Source organism: Melanerpes formicivorus, unplaced genomic scaffold (assembly GCF_026170545.1).
Source record: "Melanerpes formicivorus ecotype bairdi unplaced genomic scaffold, bMelFor1.0.p_v2 SCAF_12, whole genome shotgun sequence".
Classification (NCBI taxonomy): domain Eukaryota; kingdom Metazoa; phylum Chordata; class Aves; order Piciformes; family Picidae; genus Melanerpes; species Melanerpes formicivorus.
The window spans coordinates 1,509,016-1,530,370 of NW_027142364.1; the positions used below are offsets into that span (position 1 = coordinate 1,509,016).

Below are 21,355 nucleotides of genomic sequence, written 5' to 3' on the forward strand. Positions count from 1 at the left end.
AAGGAAAATGGGAACTAAAAATCAACGTAAAACACTGGCCAGGGTCACCACGGCAGCTGCAGGTGCTGAAACCTCCCTTTTGGCTTTGCTTTGAACTATTGGTGACCTGCTTATTTACAAAGCTCTGCCCTTGCAACAGGAAAAACAAATCCACTTTGAATATTTCTTTTTTAACTATTAAATGCTCTTTATTTTTATCTACATCCTATTATTGCATAAAGATCACATCTTTTTTTAAATATAATAAAGCTATGAAACAGGTAAACTCAGCACCTCCTTCCTCACACAAAGAAAAAGATCAAGCCACAGGCATCTCCCTGTTTCTAGGCAGCATGCCCTGCTCCGAACAAGCAGCAGAAGGGGATGGCTGCCCAGGCACTCATTTCTCCTTTACAGGGTAACCAATCTTCAGGAAAGCTTTTCAAAAGGCAGATGTGCAGCAAATCTGTGGACTTCTGCATCCTCGAGCCATCTGCTGAAACATACTATTACCTTTAAGTTAATACCAACTCGGTTTCTGGTGAGCTTTGTGTGTTAACTTGGCACTGGATTTCCATGGAGTTTTAAAGACCCAGCTCTAGGTCTTCCAGTTCCTGGAGGAGAGCAGTTTCTTTCTGTATCTTCTCCAACTGGAAGAAGAAAGCACAAGGATGTCACAGGTGGAGCTTATTATAAAGGAAACTTGAATAAACTGCAGAGGTTTTCGCATTACCTGATTCTTCTCTAGCTGTTTGCCAGCAGCTGCCTGTTCTTTCAGCTGCTCGATTGCCTTTAGTTTCTGTAAAACAAACCAAACCAACATGCTAACAAAAAAATATTGGTAAGCAAAAACAGGAGAAAAAAAACCCAAAACAAAACTAGTCTTAGAAGTGCCTGCATTTGCAATTGCCTGAGTTAAGGCCTCAGCATGGAAAGCTCATTTCATTTCAGCATCTCCAGAAACTCAGTTCACAATTTCCCACCAATAAAAGACATCTATTTCCAAGAACAGAAGCACTCTTTGTTCTCTGAAACAAACACAAGGCACAATCTCACTGAAGGGCTAGAGCTAACTCAGAGTAACTCCTTCACTCTATCCCTCCTCACCACACATTTTCCTCAGAAAGCCTGGAATATTAATCTAGAGACTGTGAGAAGCAGGAGGCAGCCAAGAGGAAAACAGGCCCTGATGGATTATGAAGAAAGGAGAAGGATTCTCTAGTCTGAACCAAACAACTTCCATTCTGGAATTACTTAATCCAAGAATTTCCAAGACTGGCAGTAAACTTCACACTCTACCATTTAGAGGTTAGGGAATAAAACAAAGCCACACTGCATGATCTTTCTAAGGTCCAAGGTCCAACAACCCAGCAGCCCACATGGCTCCTTTGTGAGGGTGAACTCCTTTGAGCTGTACCTTCAGCTGTGGAACTGGCTGCACATACAACGCCCACAACAGCAGACTGTAGTGCCCTCCTGTGTGCCTGACAGAGGTTTCTACCCTGTCTAGACACTATGGTGAGATCCTTAGGAGTCCTGGCAAGTGATGATAGAATGTTTGGGGTTGGAAAGGATGACTTCTGCTGTTTCACCAGATGGAAAAGCAAGGGAAGGCTGGCTTACAAACTGAGGGAACCACCACCTCAGTTAAATGCTGTCCCACTGAGCTGAAGTCGCCTTGCAAGTCAGAACAGACCTTACAGACCATTCTCTTAGACAAATCTGCTGTTAGGAAATAATCCACTCACCTTTTTTAAGTTCTTTATCTTCTTGTCAACCTCAGGATCTCCCGAGGTAACGGCAGGCACGGTGCTCCGCGGTGCGCTCTGCGGTGCTGATGGCTGTGTGGGTTCCTGGTTTGCATCAGCTCGGGCCTCCTGCAGGCAAACAGAGACCTTATCTAGAGAGTATCTTTGACTGCAAAGGGACTGAAAATTTCCTTTCATCACCTGAAAGGATCCATTTAATATTCCTGCTCTCACTGGCTCACTTGGTGTACTCCAAAATGTAAGTGCCAAGCTGTGAAGTGCTGCACTTCCCATGACAAAAGGGGTCTCTGAAACAGCTCACAGGCTCTTTCTTGTTTCATCTCTACTTCCTCGAGACACCAGCCACACATAGCACAGGGAAACATCAGCAAGGATGACAACAAACTCATACACAAGGATTTTATAAAGTAGAGTGGTGGGCTTTTGTCTCTGAAGTGGAAAAGAAAGGGCTGAAAGCATTAAAGGCATTAAAAAACCTTACTTGAAGAGGTCACTGCTTCAGGAGTTTGCAGAACGTGGAAGGCTAATGCCAGAAGGTGATTCTTACCTACCTAGCCACAGAACAACAAGCAAAGAGGTGACACAGACCAGTCTTTGGCCTGCCCTGGTAACATGCTTCAGCCCCAACCTGCTGTGGGGACACACACCCAAGCAGCAAGTCTGTTACCTCTCACCCAACACTGAAATATCTGAACATATTATCCAAAGGGGGAAAGTCAGAATTACTGAGCCCTAACACTGATTTTTAGCTGACATTCACCAAATCATCACAACTCCTTCTGTAGCTACTTTAGCCCACGTGAAATGCGCGAGAGGTGTGCAGCACTCTGAGCTGCTGGCCACTGCTTTGAGACTGATAAGTTGCATCTGTGAAAACTAATTAACCCTGGAAGAGCTGCTCCTGCAGTACCTGTTTAGCAGCTTTCTTGGCTTCATGTTTCCTCTGATTCTTGAGAGCTGTTTTAGAGAGAGGTTTATCACTGCTTCCAGACTGAGGTTTCATGTTCTGAGGCGGCTCATCCTCATGCTGCAGGAGATGCAAGACTACCAGTTAGGAAACTCATATTCCATGTTGGCAAGTGGGTTAGTACAAAAAAACCCCAACATCCAAACCAAACAGTGAACCCCTAAACCAACTTAAAACAACAGAAAAATGTATTAGAAAGGATTAGGGAGGAAAAAGAAAAGGGGGAGGGGGGAAAGGTTGAAAAAGACCCTCAGGATCACCAAGTCCAATGCATTTTTCCTCTGCTACCTAGCAGGATTAACAGATTCAAAATGACCCAGCAGCAGCCTTTCCTTCAAAAGCACAGAGTTCAGACCCAAACTCTCTAAGGTTTCCACATCAAGGGTGCAATTGTTAAATGCAATTAGTTGCTGCTCAGCCTACTTTAAAAACTTGCAGAGAAAACCCTAATTAAATAAGTAGGTCACTGCTCTGAGACCTGCTTGAACTGCAGCTCATTTGCTAACAACAAAATCTCCTTCTGGGGGGAAAGGAAGGAAACAGGGGAGTAAGGAAGGAAAAAACCAAAAAAGGAGGGAAAAAAGAAAAAATAGAGAAAAATAGAAAAAGGAAACAAAGAGGAGAAAAGAGAAAAAGGAAAATGAAACAAAAGGAAAAATATAAACTAAAAATAAATAAAAATAATATAAAGAGGAGAGAGAGGCAGAGAGGAGAGAGAGGCAGAGAGGAGAGAGAGGCAGAGAGGAGAGAGAGGCAGAGAGGAGAGAGAGGCAGAGAGGAGAGAGAGGCAGAGAGGAGAGAGAGGCAGAGAGGAGAGAGAGGCAGAGAGGAGAGAGAGGCAGAGAGGAGAGAGAGGCAGAGAGGAGAGAGAGGCAGAGAGGAGAGAGAGGCAGAGAGGAGAGAGAGGCAGAGAGGAGAGAGGCAGAGAGGAGAGAGAGGCAGAGAGGAGAGAGAGGCAGAGAGGAGAGAGAGGCAGAGAGGAGAGAGAGGCAGAGAGGAGAGAGAGGCAGAGAGGAGAGAGAGGCAGAGAGGAGAGAGAGGCAGAGAGGAGAGAGAGGCAGAGAGGAGAGAGAGGCAGAGAGGAGAGAGAGGCAGAGAGGAGAGAGAGGCAGAGAGGAGAGAGAGGCAGAGAGGAGAGAGAGGCAGAGAGGAGAGAGAGGCAGAGAGGAGAGAGAGGCAGAGAGGAGAGAGAGGCAGAGAGGAGAGAGAGGCAGAGAGGAGAGAGAGGCAGAGAGGAGAGAAGCAAAAGGTGTTGGGAGCCAGTTTGTCTTGCTGCCAGGCTGGGTTTGGACTGGTAACTTGTGCCACCCATAGCAAAGGCTTCTACCTCAAGTATCCAATTTGAGCACAAATCCACCCTGCAGGTTTCTGCTCCTTGCAGGCTGTAGAGAGCCCCTTTAGAGTCTGCAAGTGACTGTGAAAGGAGTGCTGGGAAACGTCAGTTTCAGCAAAAAGTGAGCAATGGATCTTCAGGGCGAGCCCCCTAAGCACCCCACAATGCTGCTGTCAGACCCACCCCTCTACTAACACCTCTCATTAAGCCCATGGGGGCAAGGCAAGGGAACAGAACAGCTTCAGCTGCCCACTTACAAGCTTGGAACTCGTCACAGGTTTGTTTCTCAGGGCCGGAGGTCTGTAGGCCTGGGCAGGCTTGGGCTCGGCGCTGGACAGTTCGCTGGGCACCGCCTGGTATTTGATAGCTTTCACTGGGAACACCCCCTCCAGGAAGGGCTGCCAGAAGACCTGCCACATCTCCTCGTTGGATGGCACCTGGTAGGTGTGCAGCAGGGAGCCGGTGTAGTGCCAGATCTTGTAGCCGTTGCCGACGCGCAGCCGCGGGGCGCAGGTGGCCGTCACGATGTGCTCCCCGTCGGGACACCAGGCGAAGTAGGTCGAGTCCGAGGCCACCGGCTTGGAGATGAGCTTGTAGTTCTTAACGTCCCACACCTCCATCTGCCCCCTCAGGTTCCCAAACCCTGCCAGCACCAGGATGTGTCCCTGGGGGCTGTAGTAAGCAGCGTTGCGAGGGCCGGTTCCAAAATCAAACACAGGGTCACATTTCAGGTTAAAAACTGTGGCTTTGGCAGGCATAAAACCATACACAGCACAAAACTCGACAGAATTGGGGTTCCAAACAACATCATAGATAGGACCATTTTTTGCTAAAAGGAAAAGGAAAACGTGCAGCTGTTGTTAGGAGGTTGTGTCCTCGGAGTACAAGCAACAAGAAGACAACAAAAGAGTCAACGGTGCTTGGGAGCATCAATTACCGACAGCGAAATTCATTCTGCTAGCAAGAACGGAGGCAGAAAGAGCATTTTGCCTTCTGCTGATGTTAGTTAGGGTTTGCAACATTAACTGCAGCCATTCCAAATTACCTCTGTGGGGTCAGCATCAGCACTTTAAGCTTTTTTTTGTGTGTGTGTATTAAAAAAAAAAGATAAAATTCTTTTGTTGTTGTTGTTGTTTTACTTTTTCCTCCTTACTCAAGAATGAGCTCTCAGGACCTTCTCAAACTGCCCCACTGGAAACCTGCAAAAACAGGAGTTTTATACCAGCTGGATGCTAACTCCTGGGGTTTAGAAACACTGCACCACTCAGCTTTGCAGAGATATGAAACACTTTGTCTAAACTGGTTTTGGGACCAAGCTCTGGTATGGTATTTCACGAGGCAGGTTTGAAAGTGGGAGAGAGCACACAAAGAAGGTTTTGCACATTATGATTAAACCTTGATGTTGGCAGAAGTTATCCTGGGGGTTAGAACATTAGGGAGATACTGAAGAATGATGAATTCATAGAACCAATCAGGTTGGAAGAGACCTCCAAGATCATCCAGTCCAACCTATCATCCAGCCCTATCCAATCAGCTAGACCATGGCACTGAGTGCCTCATCCAGGCTTTTCCTGAAGATCTCCACCACCTCCCTGGGCAGCACATTCCAATGGCAAATCATTCTCTCTGTGAAGAATTTCTTCCTGCCATCCAGCCTGAACCTCCCCTGGCACAACTTGAGACTGTGTCCTCTTGTTCTGGTGCTAGTTGCCTGGGAGAAGAGACCAACCCCCACCTGGCTACAACCTCCCTTTAGGGAGTTGTAGAGAGCAAGAAGGTCTCCCCTGAGCCTCCTCCAGGCCCTTGTCTGGACACATTCCAGTACCTCAACATCTCTCTTGAATTGAGGGGCCCAGAACTGGACACAGTACTCCAGGTGTGGCCTAACCAGTGCTGAGTACAGGGGTAGAATAACCTCCCTGGTCCTGCTGGCCACACTATTCCTGATCCAGGCCAGGAAGCCATTGGCCACCTTGGCCACCTGGGCACACTGCTGGCTCATGTTCAGCCTACTACCTACCAGCACCCCCAAGTCCCTTTCTGCCTGGCTGCTCTCCAAGCAGCTCTCACGAGAATTGGTTTTAATATGAAGTAAGATGATTTTTGGCTGGGGTTGGGGTTTGTTTATAGCTGAGTTCCCTTGTCCTCTTTGGTACAGTTGTCACCTGAATGGCAGTGGCAGAGAGCACATCTTTTCAGTTGATCTATGCAAATAATTTGCTTGTGAGGGTGTTCAGGTGCACAGGAAGGGAATTGTGAGAGCTGAGTAGCTCATTTTTCCTTCTGAGGATTACTTCATTACACTAATAAACTCCCCCACCCTCAACCTGCTGCTGAACCTGCAGCTGCTGAAGCTGCAATTCCCACTCTTGAGAGCTACAATAGAGTGCAGAAGCCCAGAGGTACTTACGCAGCTGCACGACGGCGCTCTCCCCGTTCGTGGCAATGTAGTGCAGAGTCTGCTCCCCGTAGTAGGAAGCCCCTGTTTTATCCACCTCTGTACTGGCTATCACCAGCACAGCAGTGGCTGGCAGAAGAGACAGACATTTAGTTCAGTACAGTTCCTGCAGAGTGTATGAACTGCTTCACAAGCTACCACCACAAAGAGATGTTGCTTTATGAATTATAGTTGCCTGTGCAGCGGTGCTGTTGTTATTCTCTTCCAGACTGGATTTCTCCTAAGCCTTAGCCCAAATGAAATTAACATCTTCCTTTCTCAGATGGAAAGTGTAAGCTAAGTCTGTTCATTCAGCACTGAGTCACAGGAAAGTGAATATACTTTCTGCAGCCATAAAGATATTCATCCAACTAAGGCATGGACCAAGCATCCCCATCAGTCCTCGAGCAAAATGCTTTTGCCTGTACATCTCTTTGTGTGCTCACGTGTGGCTTCTGCATGTCTCACACCTTCCCTGTGTTCCAAACACTAGGGGCTGGAGTAAAATGTTTGTTTCAAGATGACTATGAAACAGTTCATTGCTAACAGAGAGCAAAGAAGCCAGAGGATAGTGCAAGCCAGCCCAAGTGTGACTGGGCTGCGATTTGGCTCCATGTGTGATTTTACAGACTGATACCAGTTTATGCTCAGTTAGAATCTTATGTTTGCAGACTAAATACACTGTCATCACAGAATGCAGCATTAAATTTGCTATTCAGCTGCAAAATGTACCAACAAGTGGAATATTCTCCATTACCATGCACAAAACCCTGGAAGTGAGCACAGGAATTGTAACCTTCACACTGTGTGGGCATTGCTGGCTCCTTTCAGTCTGTATAGGTGCATGCAAGTTAAACACACAGCACAAGTGGTGCATCCCACATGCATGGATTATAGGAGTCTGACCATACAGCTGTTAATACCTTTCTTGTTCCACAGCATTGTCACCTTGTCAGCTTTAAAGAAGCTTTTGTTGGCCAGTGCAGACTGAGGGCCACCGAAGTTGGGGTACTGGTAGAGCCTGACGAAGGACGGAGCACCTTTGCTGCCCGGCACGTACACAGCCACCTGGAACAGAGCACCAAAGCTTTCCTGCTGAGCATGTTCCTGCTAGCACAGGGCTGATTCACTGCTAGGACTCTGCACTAAAATGACAGCAATCCTCTGAAAGGAAACACCACCAGGAGTACCTTGGTTGGCTGCACTCCTGGAGATAACACGAAGTCATTAACCTTCTGTAAGTGCAGTTTATTGGCAATAGTATCTGCAACAAAAAAAGATATGACATCAGTGACAAACCACTGAGCCTGGAGTACTCAGCTGTGGACCTTTTTATGGGTCTTTACCATGGGCAATATACAACACTCTAGATAATGATAAAGGATTTCTTTTACTAGGTGAACAGTTACTACTTGCCCACCTCGTCCCATCTTTTATTCACAAAGCCAGCCTGAACCAAGCCTAAGTCTGAAATCCAGCATTTAGTGTTTGGAAGCTCAAACAGCAAGGAAGTTGCTGAGCCCCAGGTGAATACAGCTCGTTTTAGGCAGGGCAGAGTGTTCTCCATCTTATCTGTGCTGACCTCATCATGTGTCACACTCAGATAACACACACCATTACACAAAGACAGGGATTTCCCCTCACAGCTTCCTTGGGTGACCCTTCCTGAGTGAGTGTTCCTTATGGCCTGTTCTGGGCTGGACATTTCCCCTTCACACAAACAACTTACAGGAAATGCATCTTCAATGCATTCAACAGCAGCAGCAACCCACCACTAGCACAAGAAGCAATGGATATAAACTCCAGCACAGGAGGTTCCACCTCAACATGAGGAGGAACTTCTTCACTGTGAGGGTCATAGAACACTGGAGCAGGCTGCCCAGGGAGGTTGTGGAGTCTCCTTTTCTGGAGACTTTCCAGCCCCATCTGGATGAGTTCCTGTGTGACCTGTGCTGGATTCTATGGCCCTGCTCTGGCAGGGGGGTTGGACCCAAAGATCTCCAGAGGTCCCTTCCAACCCCTAACATCCTGTGAGCCTGAGACCACCTCGTTCCAGCAAGGAAGCCTGTGCTGAGCAGCAGACCTTGGCCTGGGACAGTCATTCTGTGCCTCTCAAGTGTGGCTCCATTGACATCAACAGGACTAATCCTCAGAGAATTCCATCTCATAGCCTGTATTATCAGCTCCCAGAATAATTCTTCTATCAGCTTTATCTGTGAAACAAAAACCTCCAAATCTACACCACCAAATCCCCTCAGTTTTATTCCTTTAATTTGTTGCCCTAATTCCTTTTGACCTCCCCTTAAATTTTGGCCACAAGTCCTTTTGACCTCCCCTTAAATTTTGGCCACAAGTCCTTTTGACCTCCCCTTAAATTCTGGCCCTAAGTCCTTTTGACCTCCCCTTAAATTTTGGCCACAAGTCCTTTTGACCTCCCCTTAAATTCTGGCCCTAAGTCCTTTTGACCTCCCCTTAAATTTTGGCCACAAGTCCTTTTGACCTCCCCTTAAATTCTGGCCCTAAGTCCTTTTGACCTCCCCTTGAATTCTGGCCCTAAGTCCTTTTGACCTCCCCTTGAATTTTGGCCCTAAGTCCTTTTGACCTCCCCTTGAATTTTGGCCCTAAGTCCTTTTCACCTTCCTTTAATTTTTTTTCCTAATTCCTTTTGATCTTCCCTTAAATTTTGGCCCTAGGTCCTTTTCCCCTTCCTCTAAATTTTTGCCCTAATTCATGATCTTCCCTTTCCAACCTCTGTTGACTCCAGATCTTCTACCACTAGTAGTTAAATCTCCTTGAACTACACAAAAGCAAAAAGCTCTAGCTTCACAACTTGATTTTTGCCATCATTTCCTCATGAGCCATTTTTTCAGTAGCTCTTTCAGAGAGTTCACACCATCACAGATCACATTCCCCACTGACAATTTCCTGTCTCTCTCTAAATGAGGCCTCTTTAAGTGGAAATCAAGATGCTTTCCATACTGTAAAGTCCCTGAAGAGATACACAACAAAGTGAAAACACTTCTCCAAACCCCCCACACTGATTAACACAGAATGATTCTGAATTCCAAGCCTGAATAAAATGCAGGCAACTTTTCAAATTAAAAAAACCCCCAACCCCAAAAACCAACCAAGCAAGAAGAAATGAGACAAGAATCCCAACATGAAAAAGCTCCACCCAAAGAAGGGTCTCTGGAAGAGAATGCAATGAAATGAATGTTGTGTACCAAAGTTGTTGTTTTCAAAGAAGTGCACTTCATTGTTCACATTCCTGGCACAAATGCTTTCATCATCTGCCCAGCAAGGACACCTATGTTCAAAGGGGAAAAAAAAAGACAGGAACATTGAATGATGCTCATCCTGAGCACTCTAGGGGTTTTTCTCCCTCTGTTTGCAAAGCCAAGCAAGTTCAGAGAATCATAGGATGGTTCCCCTAGTCTGTCCCCCCTGCAGCTAGCAGGGACATCCTCCACTAGATCAGGTTGCTCAGAGCCTTGTTGAGCCTGACCTTGAATCTATCCAGGGAAGGAGCCTCAACCACCTCCCTGGGCAGCCTGCTTCAGTGTTCTACCAGCCTCATGGTAAAGAGCTTCCTCCTAATATCCAATCTGAATATCCTCTTTTCTAATTTCAAGCCACTTCCCCTCATCCTGTCACTGCAGACCTTTGTAAACAGTCCCTCTGCAGCTTTCTTGCAGGCCCCCTTCAGGTACTGGAAGGCTGCTATTAGGTCTCCCCAGAGCCTTCTCTTCTCCAGGCTGAACAACCCCAGTTCCCTCAGCCTGTCCTCAAAGCAGGGGTGCTCCAACCCCCTGATCCTGACATGTTTCAGATAGAGTAATGAGACCTGCAGAGCAAAGCCCACACAACAGCTCAGCTGTTGTCTCTCCAGCTTTCTCTGTGGTGTGGAACAGTGAATTTATCCTGAGAACAGGCAGCTAGCACTAACTACAAAGAGACCTAGAAGCAGACCCTTGCTTTCAGCTAACAGCAGGCAGTGTTTGGAAAGCCACCACCACATCCAAAGCTTTATTTACCTGGATCAGCTTTTGGAAATCACATTTCTTTTGGGAACAATTAGCATCTGCAAGTGTTATTTACCAGTTCTGCATCTTTTTCTGGATGAAAGACTTCAAGCACTTCCCAGTTTTCACGTCGTGGAGCTGCAGGTTGGGCGTCCCTGCTGTGCCATCTTTACCAGCTGCAAGGAAAGCACAGGACACAGCACTGGTCCTGGGGGCAACTCTGCCTCACCATGACCACATCCCACCTCTGCAAGCAACCAAACATGCACTAACTTCTGACAAGAGCACTCCACCTCCTGAGGGACTGAGCCCTAGCCTGCTGGCTGTGTCACTGTTAGCACAGACTTCCCACAGCCCTTCAGCCAGCAGAAAGAACGTTTGGGAGTGGAAGGTCTCTACTGCCATTGCAAGACCAGGACCACCAACACCAGGACAGCTTTCTTAAGGCATATTTTTAAACCCCATCCAGAGGCCAGTCTCTTGGTGGCCAGTGAAGGTATGTTCTGCACTCCTACACTTTGTTCTCAGAAGAATGCTAAGCACTTTGTCCATCACAGCTCTATCTGCAAGCCATGCAGAATGGCTGCACCAGTTTGAAGCTCTCTGTTCCCTCCTACCCACTTTGGATACCACAGCCTGCCTGTTTCTAGACTGGTTCAGAACAGACTTCTCAGCAGTTCTCTACCAGCCCACACCTGGCACCAGTTCTGTCCCTTGTGCTGCCTTCTCTTGCCCTTTAACCCATCCCAGACCCCTTCCCACACACCCAGCCTCTGGCCAGCTCCTTCTGCCCAACAGAGCAGTGACAGCATCTGCTTCTGCCATCAGCTTTGAGGAGACTAGGGCTGCATCTATAGCAGGAACACAAACTCCACAGAGAAGCACAGGAGAGAAAAAAGCCCTCTGGACAATGGGGAATGCTCAAGTCAGTGATGCCATGGGGAGGACATGATTGCTCTGAGGCAATTTTCCTCTCAGCTGCACAAAGTGCACCTTGCTCAAACAGACTCTGCACTAAAACCAGTTAGCAATTTTCAGCAGCAAGTGATTTATTAATGCAGTGATTGTCAGTATGTGCACTCTGATGTGGTGTGGGAACAGTCAAGACAGGATCACAGAGTGCATGGGGTTGGAAGGGACCCACAAAGGTGAGCAGGGGCTTCAATTAGATCAAGCTGCCCAGAGCCCTGTCCAGTTTGACCTTGAATGTTTCCAAGGATGGGGCCTCAACCACTCTCACTGCAAAGAGCTTCTTCCTTATGTCCAACCTAAATCTCCCCTGCTCCAGTTTAAAATACCAGATGCTTTCAGGAGATGACATCCCTCCCTCCATTGTATCCTTGATCACACAGATCATCTGCACACTCTTTGTGCTGCAGGGACACAGCAGGCAGTGCAGAGCCTGCAGCCCCAGCTGAAACACACCCCATGCGCCCTCACAGCTGGCCCAGTACTCACTTGCGTAGGCCTGCCACGTTACCAGGATGTTGTTCTTTGGTGAGAATTCAAGGCATACTGCCTTTGGAAGATCAAGGGAACACAGGAACCCAGCATTGGTGACATTAACAATATTTACTCTGGAAGCAGAAGATGCCGTTTCAATAAAACATTCTTAGAATCATTAATTAATAGCCAAGGAAAACTTTTCACCTAACTTGACTCCTCCAATCTGCCTCCAGTGTGGCCAGTGTAACAAAATCAGCAGAGGTTTCAGAATCACACAATTGTCAGGGTTGGAAGTGACCTCAAGGATCAGCCAGTTCCAAGCCCCCTGCCATGGGCAGGGACACCTCACACCACAGCAGGTTGCTCACAGCCACATCCAGCCTGGCTGCAAACACCTCCAGGCAGGAGGCTTCCACCACCTCTCTGGGCAACCTGTGCCAGTCTCTCACCACCCTCATAGGGAAGAGCTTCTTCCTAACATCCAATCTGAATCTACCCATTTCTAGGTTTTTCCATTCCCCCCAGACCTATCATTCCCTGACAGCCTCAAATGGAAGGAGGACAGCCCCAACACAGAGGCCTAGCAGGGCAGGAACAATTTGCCACTTGGCAACAGCCAAGAAGGGTAAATGGGGCACAACTGAGGAGTTTATTTCATACAAACTAAATGATCAGTATCATAAAATGCACCAACTTCTCTCCGTTGCACCAGGCAAAGAGGGAGCCGTCCTTGCTGAAAGCAACAGCCTTGCAGTTTTTCCCAGAGTCCCTAAGGAATGAGGAGTGCACATCAGAATCCAAACAGCCAAAATGAAGCAGCAACAAGATCAGTTTTCCTGCTGAGCAGCACTCTGGAGCAGTGCAATCACCTCCCCATGGGGGCATTCAGTGATCGCCACCTCGGCAGTCACAAGGGGGGTGAGTGGCAAGCCTTCACACCCAGCCACTAGCTGAACTACTGGCAGGTAAGTAAAACTTCACTTCCATTTTTATGGTTATTTTTTTAAATTCTCTACCTTTTAGGAAATGACTTTTCTTGTGCAAGAGACCAGGAAGAGTGTCAAGAACAGTACCTCTGAAACGCTGTGCTCTCTGTGAAGCTGGGGGGCCCGTTCACCATATACAGCCCTTCAGATCCTCTCACTGCAAGAGGAAACAAACAGCTACTCATTTCTAACTCAGAAAGTCATCCACAAGCAAAAGATCTCCATTTTCTAATGAGTGAAACCTTGAGATCTGCAGGCACATTTTTCCCCCTGCTTGCATTTCAGAGTGAAAAAGAAAGGGATGCAACTCAGAGCACAACAGTGCTGAGGCTCCTGCCTTCATCTGAGGCAGCACAAGATGGTGAATCATAGAATTGTCAGGGTTGGAAGGGACCTTAAGGATCAGCCAGTTCCAACCTCCCTGCCATGGGCAGGGACACCTCACACCACAGCAGGTTGCTCACAGCCACATCCAGCCTGGCTGCAAACACCTCCAGTCATGAGGGTTCCACCACCTCCCTGGGCAACCTGTGCCAGGCTCTCACCACCCTCAGGAGGAAGAATTTCCTCCCAACATCCAATCTGAATCTACCCATTTCTAGTTTTTTCCATTCCCCCCAGTCCTATCATTCCCTGACAGCCTCAAAAGTCCCTGCCCAGCTTTCTTGTACCCCCTTCAGATACTGGAAGACCACAATTAGGTCTCTTCAGAGCCCTCTCTTCTCCAGACTGAACAACCCCAACTCCCTCAGTCTGTCCTCACAGGAGAGGAGCTCCAGCCTTCTAATCATCCTCAGGGCCCTTCTCTGGACATGTGAAGGAGCTGAGCTGATCCACCCCAGAAGCTCTGACACAACACACAGGCAGCTGAGGCACCAATTTGCTGTACACCTCTGCAGACACAACAGCAACCAGCTCACACCTGTCTGGAGCAAAGGACTGAAGTGGGACAGCTGCTGCCAGCCCCAGCATTCCCACAGCCATGCACCCTGCTCTCCACTTCTTCTGGCACAATCCTCAGCTCCTGGCCCTGCTGCAGGAGGCACTTCCATGAAGCCCACCTTGCAGAAGCTGAAAATTCTTCACCACTGCAAAACCTGCACATGAGTCCTGCACAGTGGAGCTGAAAGAGGCTGCCTGGCTCCTCCCTGAAGCGAGGATTAGCTGCCTAAGCACAGGAGGAACATCTAACACAGAAAGATTATCTGGGACTGATTTCTTTTTCTGCTGAGCCAGGGTTTGCCCTAGTGTTAGTTTCAATACTGAAATTCAACTTGAAAAACAGAAGACATGGGATAAATATCAATATATGAAATGCATGGCAAGCTTCATTCTTTCCACAGACATTGCCAAGCTTATGGCAGTAGAAAATAAACAAGGAAAAAAGGCAGACTGAGGCAAAACCATGCAGCTTGAATCACTAGAGAACAAACCACATTTTTTTCATGCAGCTCTGTTAGAACTCAAAGCTAAAACCACCACTGGGCAATTATTAAGCAGCATTAGCTGTGTTTTATGTCATTTCTTGGGACACCAAAGCTGCCTACTGAGGTGCCAGGTTTTTCATGTCAACCAAGCCTCAAGAGAGCAAGGCCTGCCCTGGGTCAGGCTGCAGCTTCTGCAGCTGTGGCATTGCCAGCAGGGCAGTGAGGTCTGACAGGAAAGTGGCCCCACTCCCACTCAGCTGGAGCCACATTAAAGGACACAGCACTGCCTGGGTGACAGCAGCATCCTCACGCTGCTCTTCGGAGATGCTCTTTTAACCAGCACGTGTCCTCACTGCACCTCTCTGGCAGCACTTGGGAAGTTAATACAAGGAAAACATTTCGAAGCAACAGTTTATTAGTTTGGAGAAAGCACCACTACGACAGATGTGGGGGGAAATGCATAATTCCTACAGCTTAATGAGTCCACAAAACACAGTGGAAGTGCTTCAGGCAGCTCTGAGCTCCTGCGACCATTTTGCAGCAGCCCCTGAGGGGCGGTCCTCATGCCCCGACTCCCCCGGGCCGCCACCACCTGCTCTGAGTCCCAGAGAAGCCGGGCTGGCAGAAGGGACATGCCCTGCCCCTGCTCGGTCACTCTGCCTGCTCTAGCAGTGTGACCAGGAGCCTCTCACCACTTCCCATATGGCCACACCAGCCAATTAACACCTCCCAAAAGAACAAGCAAGCTTTAAAAGCCACGGTTTCACACTGCCCTTCGGCGATCCACCGGCGAGGCCGGAGAGGGGACGGGGTCCAGCAGCCCCAGGGGTATGCCTGACCTCGTACCAAGAGCCGAGCGTGCCCAGGAGGCCCAGCGAGGCCCTGCCCGAGCCCAGGGAACGCAGGCCCGGTCACGCCGCGGCGGCGCGCGCTGGGGAAGGCGCTGGGCCACGCCGGCCTGACCCGGACTCGACTGCCGCGCGCCCGCCACCAGCCCCAGCCAGGGCCCGCGGCCCTGCGCTCGCCCTGCCGCCGCCTGGCTCCCACTCACCTGCCAGCAGCGGCGCGGGGGGCGCCATCTTGGCGCGCGGCCTCCAACTTCCGCCTCCGGGTGAGAGCCGCCGCGGCCGCCCCAGAGACGTCCACGTCTGGCGGGGCGAGGCGGGCCCGCGGACACGTCACGCGACGCGTGCGCGTCCGCGGGCAGCGGCGCGCGCTGCCCCGGAAGCGGTGGCGGCCGGGCGCGCGGGTTGGCGGCGGGGGCGTCGCCCCGCCCGCGCGGCGCGTGTTTCCGGCGGGCGGCGCCGCGCGGTGCTGACGCTGGCAGCGGGTGGCGCGCGGGGCCGAGCGAGCGGAGCGGCGGCGGCGAGCGGCGGCCCGGGCCCGCCGGCGGTCCCACCATGGTGGCCAAGCAGCGCATCCGCATGGCCAACGAGAAGCACAGCAAGAACATTACCCAGCGCGGGAACGTCGCCAAGACCTCGGTGCGTGGGGGGGACGGGACGGGGCGGGGGTGGCGGGGCCGGGGGGACGGGCCGCGGTGACGGCGGTGCTGTGCCCGCAGAGGACGGCCCCGGAGGAGAAGGCGTCGGTCGGGCCCTGGCTGCTGGCGCTGTTCATCTTCGTGGTTTGCGGATCAGGTGAGCGGGCGCGGACGGGCGGGCCGCGGCGGTGGCTTGGGCCGCGATGCTGCCCCTCCCGGCGCCGGAGACGGCTCGGGCTCCCTTGCGGGCGCTGCCGGCGAGCGCTCCCTTCCTCTGCTCTCTTGCAGCCATCTTCCAGATCATCCAGAGCATCCGGATGGGCATGTGAGGGGCCCGTCGCCGGCGAGGCCCCCCGCGCCCTCCCCCAGCGCTGCCATGGACAGTTCCCCGCGGCCGGCGCCCAGCCAGCCCCGGTCCGTCGCAGCAGCTGCCAAGGAGCGGTGCTCGGCTTCGGCCGTGTCGCATTCCAGGTCCCTTCAGGAGTCATTCCGAGTTTTCTAGCCCGTGCCACAGTGCCTTGAACAGCACCACATGTATAAAGCAATAAAGTTCTATTGTTGATCTACAATCGTGGACCTACTTATTGGGTGAGGTGCCCAGTCCTGTGCGCTGTGGATCTGTTCCGCTGTACCCACGTTGGCATTGTTGTAAGCACCGGCCCGAGGTCTGTGCCAGTCTCTGTATAGCTAGAAATGGTTTTATTTAAGGTCTGAAGCCGGGGTTTCTATAGTGGCTGGAGCCTGAAGCATGTTGATAGCGAAGCAGCTGGGCCGCGCGGTTCCCTGAGGCTTACCCAAGCGCATCGTCCCCTGTACGCGTAGAGTAGCCCCACTGCAGCATGTGGCAGTGCCCCAACGCTTCCCACGGCACAAGCTGTCCCGTCCCTCCTGTCCTACTGAACATGGAATGCTTGTTTGTGTAGCATTAGCGGCGTTGGTTAGGAACTGGCCCGACGGAGCAGCAGCCGCCTCTTGACACCACCCCGTGGTGACATCTCACAGACATGGGCCGGAGACTGCCCCCCACCCCGTGCCTGCCGCCGGTTGTAAATACTTCATGGACAACCTTCAACGAGTGGTGGTGGTGGTGGTGGCTGTTCTACACTTGCTGATGTTGTTTGGGAATGTTCCGTGCAGGTGCAGGGACCCTGCCCTTCCTGCTGACCGTTCCGCTTTCGTGTGCAGCACCTGCAGAGCGTGGTGTGGTCTTGCAATCTATATTTAATCCTATTTAAGGTAAATCCTGCTTACAGCTCGATTCTGTCTAACGATGGACCCAGTAGTTAACTGCTTCCCTACGGATGATCCTTCTCAGTGAGACTGACTTAAAAATTAACAAACCACCAAGCAAACAGAAGAACAGGAAAATGCACCCTCCTACACCTGTAGCCAGCTGTCACTTGAGATCACGGTGGAAAATGCTGCTATTGATCGTGTTCTGCTGCTGCTGGCCCAGGCTTTGCGCCAGCCTCCTGCTGTCTGCGGCCATAACGGGCAGACTGACGTCGCTCCGCTCCTCTGCACCGTGGCTAAAGGAAGGTTATCCTTTTCTTTTTTCTTTGGGGTTCTTAGCAGAAGACAAAATCTGGTTATGTTAGAAGCAATAGGAAAATTGTTTCCTGTAGAGATAATGCAATGGCTGTTACCCATGAGGAAGGAGAGCTTTGTACGAGCGGTCGCGGTGCTGTACGGAATCGGCGGGGCCCGGCGCTGCGAGGGGCACGCCGCAGCCGTTCCCTGGCCTCGGTCACCTGTGTTTTGTACATGGTGGGGGGGGAAGGATGTATAATCTCTGGTTTTAAATAAAGTTCTTTCCAAACGCCAGCTGTGTTCGCTTTGAGGTTGCTGGAATGGTGCCCCGGGGGGGGGGCGGGGGGAAGTGTGTTTGAGCTGGGCAGCCTCACCCCGAGCGCAGCTTCTCTCCCTTCCTCCTTGAGAGGAACCACGTTGCTGCAGCAAACCCACTCTGGGGGTGGCTGGAGCTGTGTCATGGTGACACTGAGCCATTAGGACTTGCTGGGAAGGGACCTGGTGCTGCTCCCCTGTCCCCATGGGGAGTGGCAGGTGGCTACTCCCCCACCCCCAGCTGTTCCCCAGTCCCCAGGGTGCAGCGGAGGCCTGAGCTGTCTGACCGGTTCCTGCTGCTAACGGAGGTGTTGGCTCCCAGAGCACAGCAGTGACGCTGCTTGCGCAGCCTCACCAAGGGCTGTGGCCACCTGAACATTCACAGTGGTTTTAGTGAGCTTTGAAGGTCAAACCTGTAGATCTGCATGCTGTGGTGCAGACACAGTGCACTGGTGGTGGTGCTCAGCTCTGCTGGGTTCAGAGCAGAAGCACATAGTTACTCATGCACAGATGAAAGAATGTGCAGCAGCTGCTTCTAACTGCAGCATGGAACAGCAATCCAGGGCCCAGTGAAGGTCTCTCAGGTAATCACAGTAGTGAGGAGGGCTCAGGTTAGGGAACGTTTAAATTAGGCATACACAAGTCTGGGGGGCCTGAAAAGGATGCACCTGCAAGAGAGTCTTGAGAACTGTAGGAAAGCAAATGCCACACCTGTGTTCAGCAAGGGTGAGCAGGAGGATCTGGGGAACCACAGGCTGGTCTGCCCCACCTCACCACCCTGAGGTGTTAAGAGCTAAGCTCCTGGAAACCACTTCTAGGTACAGAGAGGACATGAAGATGTTTGGGAGCAGCCATGGATTTACACATGGGAAAAAGCATGCAACCCACAAACCCTCTGTCAGGAGATCACTGGCTCAGTGGAGGACAGGACACTGCTTACCTCCTCTTTGGCAGAGCCTGCTGTCATGGCCTTGTGGACAAGCTGGTGGGGTAGGGGCTGGTGAGGACTGAATCTTGGCTGACTCACTGGGCTAGCTGAGCTGCTAGCAGCAGCATGAAACTCCACTACAGACCAGCTGCTATAGATAAACCACTGGTAGAAGCAGTTCTGCAGGCAAAGGCCTGGGGCTACAAAGAGTGTCACAAGCAGGTTGAGGTCTTGCTCCCCTCTACTCAGTGCTGCCAAGCTCCCAGTACAATGAGGACAGGGACTGAGAGGCTCAGGGGGATGTGACAAGTAACAGGACATGCAGCAATAGGCACACTGAAAGATGAGAAATTCCCTTTAAACATAGGGGGAAAAAAAACCCACCTTCATTTACTGTGAGGGCCCTGGAGCACATGTTTTGCTTCCCCAGGCAGGCAGCCCCTCCTCTCCTGCCCTGCCTTCCTGAGCTTGCCCTTGCAGCAGGACTCGCGCTGCAGCCGGTGCAGCACAGGGAATGCAGTCCCAGCTCTGCTATTTCACACCCCTCAAAAGAAGCACCAGCCACTGCTGAGACCGTGCTGCGAGCTTTCCTTCACCTGAGTATGGCACAAAAATGATCAACCCCCTGCTGACATGAAAAATACCCATCGGTAAAACTGACCTGCGAGCTGAAGTCGTCCACGTGTAACCACGCAGCTGTAAACGTACGGGTGCACAGCAGAGGTCACCCCTCGGCTTTAGGGAGCTGTAAGGGGGTTAAATGACTACAGGAAAAGAGTATCTCCTCTTTTGCAACCATCATTAACTTGGCAGCGCAAAGTCTGTAGCTTGTGCAAACAGTGAACGCAGGCAGCAGGGAGGGTGGCAGACGCGTAAAAGGCAGAGCAGGAGGCCAGCCTCACTGGGGCTGAGAACAGCTGAGAATCGACCTCGGGGAAGAACCCGGGCACGCTGCAGCCCTCCCCGGGCGCTCCGGAGAGAACCCCCTGCAGTAAAGGTCTCTCCAGCCCTCATCCCCGCCGAACCCAGGCCCAGGGGCTCCGCGGGGCCCAGCGGCAGGCCGCAGACCTTTAGCCCCCCCCTCTTTCTGCTCCGCCCCTGCCTACCCGCAGCGCCGCCCCGTGGCCGGCGGCTGCCACAGCCGGGCGGCTCCGCGCCGCAGCGCCTGCGGGACCGGAGCCGTGCTCGGCCCAGCTGCGGCTCGCAGGTCACGAAGACCGGCGGGCGGCCCGGGCTGACCCCGTGGGGCGGGAGGCCACTGCCGTTTCCCCGCCGCCGGATCAGCGGGTACCGGCGTGCGAAGCGGGCTGCGCTCGGTCGCAAACCTCGCCCCTTCCCGCGTGGCAGCCGCTCCGGGCCCGACCCCACGGTGGAACCAGGCGCTTCATCCTCTCCGCCGGGAATCTCCGCCCGCTGCCTGGCCCTGCCCCCTGTCCAATTCCCCCGGGACCGCGGAGCATCCAGGGCTCCCTAACCCCTATTTAAGGGGTCCACAGTCGAAGCCCCCAGTGCCGAGCAAAGGCAGCCTCGCACCCAGCGTTATCTCTGCCGCCGGCCACAGCAGCAGCCTCTGGGTCAGCCCCTGGCTGAGCAGAGGCTGGCATGGCCCCCAGGCACTGAGGTATCTCAACAGACACACAACGACGCTTGCTTAAACTCACACTAATTTGCCCGGCTGTCACTCGACTGCAGTCTAACCTTCCACCACAACCCGCTGTGAATTTGCTCATTTTCAGACAAGATAGGCTCTGACTAGCCCATTGCTGTGCCTCCAGCAGCGACAGGGGGAGACGCTGTGAAGCACAGGGAAGTTTTGCTGCCCTTTGTAGCCCAATCCCCACCCTGCTCTTCTCCTCCCAGCCAGAAGTGCTGTGTCGGTGTGGGCACATCCCTTTTCACCAGCTTGTTGCCCAAGAATTTGCTTAGGTAACCCCTGTTAGAACATCCTACCTCCTCCACAACGTCCTGTGGCATCCAGCCCCAAAGTTCACTTTCTGCTACTTGTGAAAGTCTGTGCTGTCAGCGAGAGCTGGAGAACAACCGCCCCGTGCTCACCCCCCCCTGGAGACTGAGCTCCTCGGGTCAGCCTTCCCCAGCCTTCGAGGCGGCCACAGCCCTCTCAGGCTCCCCTCGCCAAGCTTTTATCTGCCTCTTCCATTGCTGTCGTAGCCTTTCCCTGCACGTTCTGTCACACCCACCGAGATGCAGGGACCCATTCAGAGCCACCAGAGCTGAGCACCGTCACTTTAAGACTCTTCTGCTCAGGTAAGCTCTGCCACGGAGGCATCACAATGGCTTCGTCCCTCCCACCCATGCCGAGCACGCCCAAACTGTGGGGCCAGCCCCGTTTCAAAGCGCAGCGGGTCCCGGAGCCGAGCCCCTGCTTCGCTCGTCAGGCTGAAGCTGGGGATGATTTCGGGGACCCGTGTTATAGCAGCTTCCCACAGAGACCAGCGTCACACCTCAGGAGACAACTGCCACACGCAGCTCCCCACGCAGCCGTTCCCCTCAGGGAGCACCCGAAGGCGGGGGCTGGCAGAGAGCCGCAGAAGGCAGCGGGCCCGGCCAGTCCCTGTCCCCCAGCCCCAGTGGCGGCCGGGCGGCTGATGGCCATGGCATCAGCCATCAGCTGTCACACGGCAGGACAACAAAGGCAGGCGGACACCGCACACACAAAGCCGCGCAGCAGCCAGAGATGCCCGACAGCGACACAGCTGCATGCCGGCGAGCCCT

The 21,355-nt window shown here is 52.0% G+C and overlaps 2 protein-coding genes across 3 annotated transcripts; one reads left to right on the plus strand and one right to left on the minus strand.

Annotated features, from left to right (window-relative positions):
- Positions 1 to 164: 164 nt before the first annotated feature.
- Positions 165 to 19,304, minus strand: EIF2A (eukaryotic translation initiation factor 2A). Of its 2 annotated transcripts, none has more exons than XM_068144921.1 (14): positions 19,284 to 19,304; positions 13,027 to 13,096; positions 12,648 to 12,722; positions 11,966 to 12,084; positions 10,584 to 10,683; positions 9,710 to 9,792; positions 7,676 to 7,749; positions 7,409 to 7,553; positions 6,459 to 6,575; positions 4,306 to 4,877; positions 2,659 to 2,775; positions 1,728 to 1,856; positions 713 to 778; positions 165 to 629 (listed from the first exon to the last, which is right to left on the minus strand). In XM_068144921.1, the coding sequence occupies exons 2-14, from the start codon at positions 13,071 to 13,073 to the stop codon at positions 564 to 566; spliced, it is 1,710 nt and encodes a 569-aa protein (XP_068001022.1). In that variant the 5' UTR covers positions 13,074 to 13,096; positions 19,284 to 19,304; the 3' UTR covers positions 165 to 563. The 2 variants fall into 2 exon arrangements, with proteins under 2 accessions (XP_068001022.1, XP_068001021.1); XM_068144920.1 differs by lacking the exon at positions 19,284 to 19,304 and adding an exon at positions 15,418 to 15,522.
- SERP1 (stress associated endoplasmic reticulum protein 1) lies at positions 15,668 to 17,673 on the plus strand. The gene is made up of 3 exons (XM_068144922.1): positions 15,668 to 15,850; positions 15,931 to 16,006; positions 16,138 to 17,673. The coding sequence occupies exons 1-3, from the start codon at positions 15,767 to 15,769 to the stop codon at positions 16,176 to 16,178; spliced, it is 201 nt and encodes a 66-aa protein (XP_068001023.1). The 5' UTR covers positions 15,668 to 15,766; the 3' UTR covers positions 16,179 to 17,673.
- Positions 19,305 to 21,355: the final 2,051 nt, after the last annotated feature.

Coding starts and splice junctions, on each gene's coding strand:
- SERP1 (XM_068144922.1), top strand. CDS start 15,767: ATGGTGGCCAAGCAGCGCATCCGCATGGCCAACGAGAAGCACAGCAAG. Junction 15,851..15,930: donor GGAACGTCGCCAAGACCTCG/GTGCGTGGGGGG, acceptor CTGTGCCCGCAG/AGGACGGCCCCGGAGGAGAA. Junction 16,007..16,137: donor CTTCGTGGTTTGCGGATCAG/GTGAGCGGGCGC, acceptor GCTCTCTTGCAG/CCATCTTCCAGATCATCCAG.
- EIF2A (XM_068144920.1), bottom strand. CDS start 15,445: ATGGCGCCCCCCGCGCCGCTGCTGGCAG. Junction 7,750..9,709: donor CTTTGAAAACAACAACTTTG/GTACACAACATT, acceptor TTTTTGTTGCAG/ATACTATTGCCAATAAACTG. Junction 630..712: donor AACAGCTAGAGAAGAATCAG/GTAATGCGAAAA, acceptor TTCTTCTTCCAG/TTGGAGAAGATACAGAAAGA.